The sequence below is a fragment of the Hipposideros armiger genome, unplaced genomic scaffold (assembly GCF_001890085.2).
Source record: "Hipposideros armiger isolate ML-2016 unplaced genomic scaffold, ASM189008v1 scaffold_546, whole genome shotgun sequence".
Classification (NCBI taxonomy): Eukaryota; Metazoa; Chordata; class Mammalia; order Chiroptera; family Hipposideridae; genus Hipposideros; species Hipposideros armiger.
The window spans coordinates 249,219-256,788 of record NW_017731896.1 but is presented as its reverse complement, the minus strand read 5'-3'; the positions used below and the strand labels follow the sequence as shown (position 1 = coordinate 256,788).

Here is a 7,570-nt window from a genome sequence, read left to right as displayed (position 1 = left end):
AAATAGCTTGGGAATTTGTTCTTTGGCACTTAACTGAATACATCACCCTTAATCTGGCATGTGAATGAATATCTAAACACATTCTATGACTTAATTTGAGCACTCTCAACAACTATTTCTGCTTCATTGATTCTAAGAAATTTTCGTCCTTTGAAGCATTCTAATGGGGGTTTTATAACATACAAAAAAGGTAGCCATAAAATTATATGCTTCTCTTAAGATAAGAATAAGAGATAAAAGATTTCTGTGAAAGAATGATTTGAGCCCCAAACTCTCCTGCCTGTTCAAAAAGGACATCGACAAAATTGGCACTTATCACCAGAAGAAAAGATTATTCCAATTTCTTTTGGTGGTAAAACTCTGACCCTAAAGCCATGCAGTGCTAAATAGAAGCCTATTTCTGTCCCTTTTATCCACAGATTTCAAAGCGCAAGTGAGAGGAGGGTGATATTTTCAGTCTTTTCTAGCTTAGGATGGAGGGAGAAGTCAGAAGATGTAAGTGTCTTGTTTATTATTAGGCATAAAGGTGGAGGATGAAAGAGCACTACTGGTCTGATTCACTCTGTGCTTTTCTTATAAAATGGCCAAATCAGCCCCCTGGGACTGACGGGATTTACCCAGGCTGCAGTAAGCGTGGCCATGACCTCTGTGGTGTTCATGAATGAGATTGTAAGGCCAGGAGTTGGCTCCATAAAAACTTGAAACATTTAATGAGTAGGAAGGTCACGTTCCTCAGAAGGATCACCCATGAACTCTTTACTCCATTTCCCCATTGTTTCCTGAAGTGTGTGATATCACGCAGAATTTCTGCATAAAGATGATGACCTGTATTTTCAGGAATGCCACTGAGTACACTGTGCGTATGTTTTCCTCAAAGCACTAGGCACTGATGCGGTGGAAAACGGCCGTTTCTTGTCAAGGTCAATACTGGACAGTGAGTCATGCAGAGACGGTTTCTGTGTATATAAGAGGCTTGGGACAGGTTCTTTACCATCGTCAAAGCCAGTGTGCAGGCTTATTAAATGCAAGGCATAATCCAGTGCTCTGACACCTTCCAAGGGAAACCTGCAGCATCTGCAAAATTCTCTGTGGCCCTGAGGAAGATGTTGGCTGCTCTTTGCCCAGCTGTCTACCATTCTCCACAGAGAACGGTAGATAGTGACCAGCTGGGTAAAATCATTTCTGGAAAAAGACCCCATTTTCACAGAAAACTGTCGATATTTATGAACCGGTTCTGATGAAGTCATTAGAAACTCCTTAAATCCACAGCATAGAAGTTTCTCCCACGTTGGTTTGAATTTCTGACTTACCCTGGGCCACCTCAGCTGCACAATTTTAGATAACAATGGAATCTAGTGCCATAAGTAAAACAGCTCCCTTATGATGTTAGTTACAATGATGACTGTCAAAAAATATTGGCATTCACTACAGGTAGAATGTCTCATTCAGAAAGTCCTAGGTTTCTTCCAACCCCAGCCTACCAAAATCTGCGTTAAATTCTCATGTTTGTGCTCAGAGCTGTGCATGTCGTCTGGAGATCTGACCTCTTCATCAGCCCTCAGGACCATCTCTAAGGGGCAGGAAAGTACCGCCACCTCCCTGTCACATGGCTTTGGTATCTGCAGAGACTACAACTCTGGACGGGGGTGGGGGGGTGGGGGGGGTGGCCTGGCTGGGCACAGTGACAATATGGATATAAATCCAGGAGACGCTGGGTAGTAAGGGGAAATCCTCAGGAAATGATGGCAGCGCCAACACTGCGATGCCAGATGCAGGAACTTGAAGGGAAGAGGACAGTCATCTTTTTAATGAAGACCAGCTTACTGAAATTGATTTTGGATGACTCTGCACCAAGTTTGTCAAATGCAGCAAAATCTGAATTGCTTCTGAGAGGCAGACAATTTGCTCTTGGTATTATTGATGTTTTCTTCATATTCAGAACTTTTATTTTAATCCAAAGCAGTTTATCCCAAGAAAAACAAGGGCAGGGACAATGCTTTGTCTATTTTAGAGAAAATGAAATGAAGTCAGAGAACGATCTATTAAAGATCTATTAAAAATTTTTTTTGCTGTTTGGAGGACACACCTCCCTGGATGAGAGGAGCCCCTTACTTTAAATAAGATACCTCACAAATGGTCGATGACAATATTATGGACTTCCATAATGTTTACCTAAGGGTCTCTTCCAGAAAAACAAAAGCTTAACCCCTTGTTTATGACAAATTGTTCTCTTGTATCTGGATTAGAAAAGCAGGTTGCACATGCAACTCTTAGTCACCCAGAACCCCAGACTCCTAAGGATTTATATAGATCGCAGGGCTCTTGGAAGTATCAAGTCCTGATTACCGGCTAGAGTTGAGCTTAAAGTACTTTACGAAGTTCAGATTTTCTCATCTTTCTTTTTCAATTGAGGAGAATACTAAGATGTTACTATCAGAGAAGCAATAAATTCTAGAAGGTCAGTGATCTGGCAGCAGACAAGGATTCATTCCATCTCTGCCACTTACCAGCTATGTCACCTGGGTACTTAACTTCTCAGAGCCCAGGCTTTATTTTTCTAAAGTAGAGATACTGGTATCAGCCGCCTCAGGAAGCTGATATCAATAATAATAATAATACTTGATATTTGTTGACCATGTACAATACAAAACACTTTCTAAGATTTTTTTTGTGTGTTTTTATTTTTGCTTTTTTGTTGTTTTTTAATGATCATCTCATTTAATGTTCACAATATCTCACTGACTTTGGTGCTAGTACATTCATTTCATACGGATGAGGAAACAGGCTTAGGGATATCATGCTCATGTTTAAGCCAGAATTCCTCTGACTTCAGGGCCTGATGTGAACCACATACAGTATGAATTAATTGATATAATAAATTTAATATTCTTAGCATAGTGGCTGACATACAACAAAAGTTTTGATATAAAGAATGTTAAAGTAGTATTGATGAGAATAATAGTATTTTAAAAAATATTAGGACCCGTTACATGTTTAGAGTGAAAGATGCCACTTTGTTAATCAGCAGTTAAATTCTTTGCGGGAAAAAGCTGAGATGCACTTATTTTTGTAGCCTCAGACTCCAGTACAGCATGCCTGGCTTGCAGAGGTGCTCTATGAATATCTGCTGATGAAATGAAGACTGAATTTGGAATTAACAGTATTGCAGAGAAAACCTGACTGAAGATACTTTCAACTGGTCTAAGCAAAACCAAATCTAGAACAGATACTAATGTCCCCTGTAGCCTTTCATATTCTTTATTATTGGCAAGACTTCATTAGCCTGGTATCTTAAGGCAACACAGAATACAAAGAATTTGTGTTGTATTTTTGTCCTTATCAAAGAGTATTTATTGAGAAATAATCTCCTTCCCAAATTGTGATGAAGACACAAACAGAAAATTAAGGGCTGCTCCCCCTTAATCAAGTCAAAACAGGATGCTATATTGTCTTAAGAAAGCTGTTAGGTACTTGGTTTGGGGTAGAAATTAAAGGTTAAGAAATTCATTTCTATGTATTTTTTTAAATTTCTAACTCAATATCAATTCATAAAACTAAATTTTATAAATTGATATTTAAATTAATTTTTAAATTTAAAATTAACTTAAAATTATAACTCAATGTCAATAAATAAAAAATAATGATTTCCTCAGCATATTTTGGTTTATGATACAGTCTTTTAGAAAATTTCAGTCTTATGTACCATTCATAAAATTACTTAATCTTAGCAAGTTTACTAAAATCCCTAATGAGAAAACATGGGTGCAAAAAGTTTCATGTTTAGCTCAAAATCACGCAATGAATAAAGGGCAGAACCATTTCAGGGACATGTCCAGGCATCTGAAAGGAAATGTGGTCTGGGAATGATGATATTTGAATAAGACACGAGAACAGACAAGCTTTAGCCCAGTTCCAATATTTAGAGCTTAGTGGCATTACATAATCACACACGTCTGAGTATCCTTTATAATTTTAAACCATTTTTTTTCTAAAGGGCAAATTTTCTTAAGATTGCTCCTATTTTTAAATTAAAAACTAAGAAAGAGATGGAGAAAGGAAGAAGATAAAAGTTAATTATAATTGTGCTACTTAACATAATTGATCATTTTAAGCAAATCAACAAATATTTCTAGAAAATTACTATTGGGTTGTCGAAAAAATCATGACGCATTTTTGCAATGAAAAACATAGAAAAACATGTCATGACTTTTCCAACAACCCAATATAATTATGTTTAATAAAACATAGATATTTGGAAAAGAATGTTGTGGCAAATGGACTGCAGCTAAAATCCTGAATATAGTCCAGTCAGTATTTCACACGTAACTGTCAAGCTTTCAACTGGAGCTAAGCCATTGTAATCTAGAGTGAATGGATGCTGACTTGAGCTCATCCAACCTTCTCTGTGGCTGTTTTCAAAGCTGAGGTAATAAGCACCTTAGCTCACAAGGATCTAATCGTTATACACTCAAGGACTGTCTCTGGAACTATCAGTTTGGTGACAGGGCAGGTCTCCTAAAGAGGAAATCATGAGCAGTAATTACCTCGGCATGTAAAGGACTCTCTCGGCCACCACAAAACCCACCCTGAAGAAGAGATTGCTGGCTGGAATGAACGGGAAGACCAGGAACAACAAGCCCACTAAAACTTCCTTGTGCTCCAGTCTCTGAAACACACAATAGTGAAGGACAGATTAATTTTGGTTTAATTGGCTTCAGTCAGCATTTAACCATCTCCTTCAGTTTTCAAGTTCTTACTGAAGGAAAAAATAGTTTAGACCAATAAAAACCTTTTGATCAGTGTGCTGAATTCATCAGAGAAAGCTGTCAGGCTCAAACCTCTGGCATGTCAAAATAGTCACACATACCCAACACATATTTGCCACCCAGAAACATCTGATATTTGCATAATACGATCAGCGACCATTACTCTTTGTTCTGGGCTGGCCGTACAGCAACCTGGTTTCTTGGTGCTGGCGCCTTTCAGAATCCCTGTCACCCTAGGCGACTCATTTTCAGGGAGCAAAGCAACTGATGGACTCAAGCTCACTAAGGCATCATGGAGGATTACTGTCCTCTCAGAAATGGAATGCATAAACACACACACACCACCACCACCACCACCAGGAGAAGCAGATCTTAGCATAAAGGAAATTAAATGCAAATGGTAAAATTTAGGGCATCAACAAGGGAAATCATTTGAGCTGAGGAGCTTTTAACACCTTTCAAATTAAGCCAGTAAGCAAGTGTTTATTCCATGAATTTTTTTGGAATCAAAATTAATTACAATAATACTCATTAAATTGACAAAGCACCTTTCTGTAATATTGCATATATTAATTTGTAAAGATATTTCTGTCATTGAGAGTTCACAGAAAAAAAAATCCTGTTTACTACTAATATGTTGTAATGGACACTGTAAAGAGTAGTTTGTATTTCCATGAGTGTACATAATATGAACAAATTTGAAAAGAGGCATATTTAAAACAAACCCTAATGTTCTGGGATGGTGTTTTCTTTCTTTTTTTTAAGTTTAAGAAAACCAAGTAGAACTTTCCATATTACACTTTTAAATGTTTCTTATGAACATTTTAAATAGTCTAATACTTTTAATAATTGTAAAAGACAAACAAATTTCAAAAATATAAATAAGACTCCCTAATACTCTACTAGTACTTTAAGTATACAAAATAAAATATTTTAAATACCTTGGGATATTTGTCACATGGATTTTAATAAAATCTTTGTTTTTGTGACAACAACATATACAGTAATAAAATTTCTGAGAGCAATTTGATATGAACAAATGTGATTTGGACAATTTCCCTTAAATAGTTACTGGTCTGTAAGCAATGATATCATTTTTTTATGTAAAGGAACCATATACTTTAGAATGAAAAGATGAAAGAAAAAGAAAAGTTTTCATAACAAGCTTTCAACTCCAATGAATGCAATAATGTTGCATTTTCTATGAATAAATCAATAAGTGAATAACTATACCAAGCAAGAGAAAAAACTGGGTGTGAGAAAGGGAACAGGGTAGAGAGGTCTTTCTGGTAGAGGTGACAACCTGGATTTGAAAAATGAATGAATGCTTTACAAGGCAAGTTTGGTGGTGGTGTTAGGGGAAGGTGGTCACAGCAAGGCAAATTCCAGAATGTAAAAAGCAGTTAATAAAACTATACATGTTGGCAGGTAACAAATCATGAAGGTCTTATATACTCCGTGTGGAGTTGACTTTCATCTAAGAGGCAACAGGGAGCTACTAAAGGGTCCCACACGTACAGAAGAAAGAAAAGCCAGTTCAGTGTCCAGGAGTTGATATCTAGATTTAAGTTGTGGCCCAGCCACCGATACATCATTAGTCACCTTGAGCGGGCCCCTAATTAGCCCTTCCATGCCTCAACTACAAAGTGAGACAAGTGAGACTCGGGGCTCAGTGGGGCTGGATCATCAAAGATTTCATGATCAGTGGAAGTCCATGCTATTGTAGTTGTGGGCTTAGAGGGCACCACTGCTCCCAGAGAGGCAAGCCTTAGTGTGCTTTTCTTTGTTTTCAAGATGTTCAATTGAGGGCAGTGGCACCGCGCCCAGACTCAATGAAGTTTTGTTATTGTATTTTGAGAAAAACAATATTCATTAAAAAATTAATTCTCAAATTAAGTTGATTATATCCTTTGCCTTCCCTCCTCCCCATTCAGTCAAGAGAGATAGAAAATATTCAAAAACATATTTCTCTAAGCTGTGAGTTGATCAGCCAAGCAGAAAGTTAGGAAAAAAATATGTCACGGACGTGACTAAATTTCCTAGAATGAGAAAGACTGGGAGGGAATCCAAGTTTGTATCCTGTGGATCACAGATGTGACACAAATTGCCTCTATAATTTATAGCTTATTTCAGCCTAATAGAGTCAAATGAAATGCCAACAAAATACGAGTGAGGGGGAAAAAGAAAATTCATGGCATTTTCCAAAGTACACAAAGTACATTTATTTCTAGGGAAAGAAGCAAATGGAAATTTACTTATTCCAAATTACACTGGGGGGGGGTGAAAAGACATGAGAATTAAAAGAGCTCACAACACGGCCATTGATAATACATGTTATTTGTCTGATTAACTGTGTGACTTCAATTAATTTACTTTTCTGAGCTTTAATTTGATGATCAGTTAAACAAAAGAAAGGGTATTGATACCTATTATATCTGTAGGAAAAATGTGTGAGAGATTCACTATAATAGGTGTTAGGTTTGATTTTCTTTCTGGCTTAGAAGGATACAAAGAAGCAGCCCCCTAGGATGCGAAGAGGTAAAAATCTTTTAACACCCCTCTTAGGGTGCCCAGACAGTCGCTCAGCCATTAGGGGCACAGCTACGTGTCTGACCAAGCAGCTAATGGTTTTCTCACAGCCAGCAATTACCTCTGAGGAAATCCAGCTCCAGAATTCAAGTCTAGCTTGGTAGCTTGTGGTTTATCCCCTCCCATTCTTACTCCCAGTTCACCTTTCAAAGCACTGGTCACACACAAATGAGGACACACACACACACACACACACACACACACACACACACACA

General features: G+C 37.6%; 1 protein-coding gene across 1 annotated transcript in view; it reads right to left on the bottom strand.

Moving 5' to 3' along the window:
* The window catches only part of TMTC1 (transmembrane O-mannosyltransferase targeting cadherins 1), a 268,764-nt gene that overhangs the window by 91,049 nt on the left and 170,145 nt on the right, over positions 1-7,570 (bottom strand). Inside the window, exon 9 of the mRNA XM_019668969.1 lies at positions 4,545-4,666. Within this exon, the coding sequence (XP_019524514.1) occupies positions 4,545-4,666 (122 nt within the window). The remainder of the gene's footprint in view (positions 1-4,544; positions 4,667-7,570) is intronic.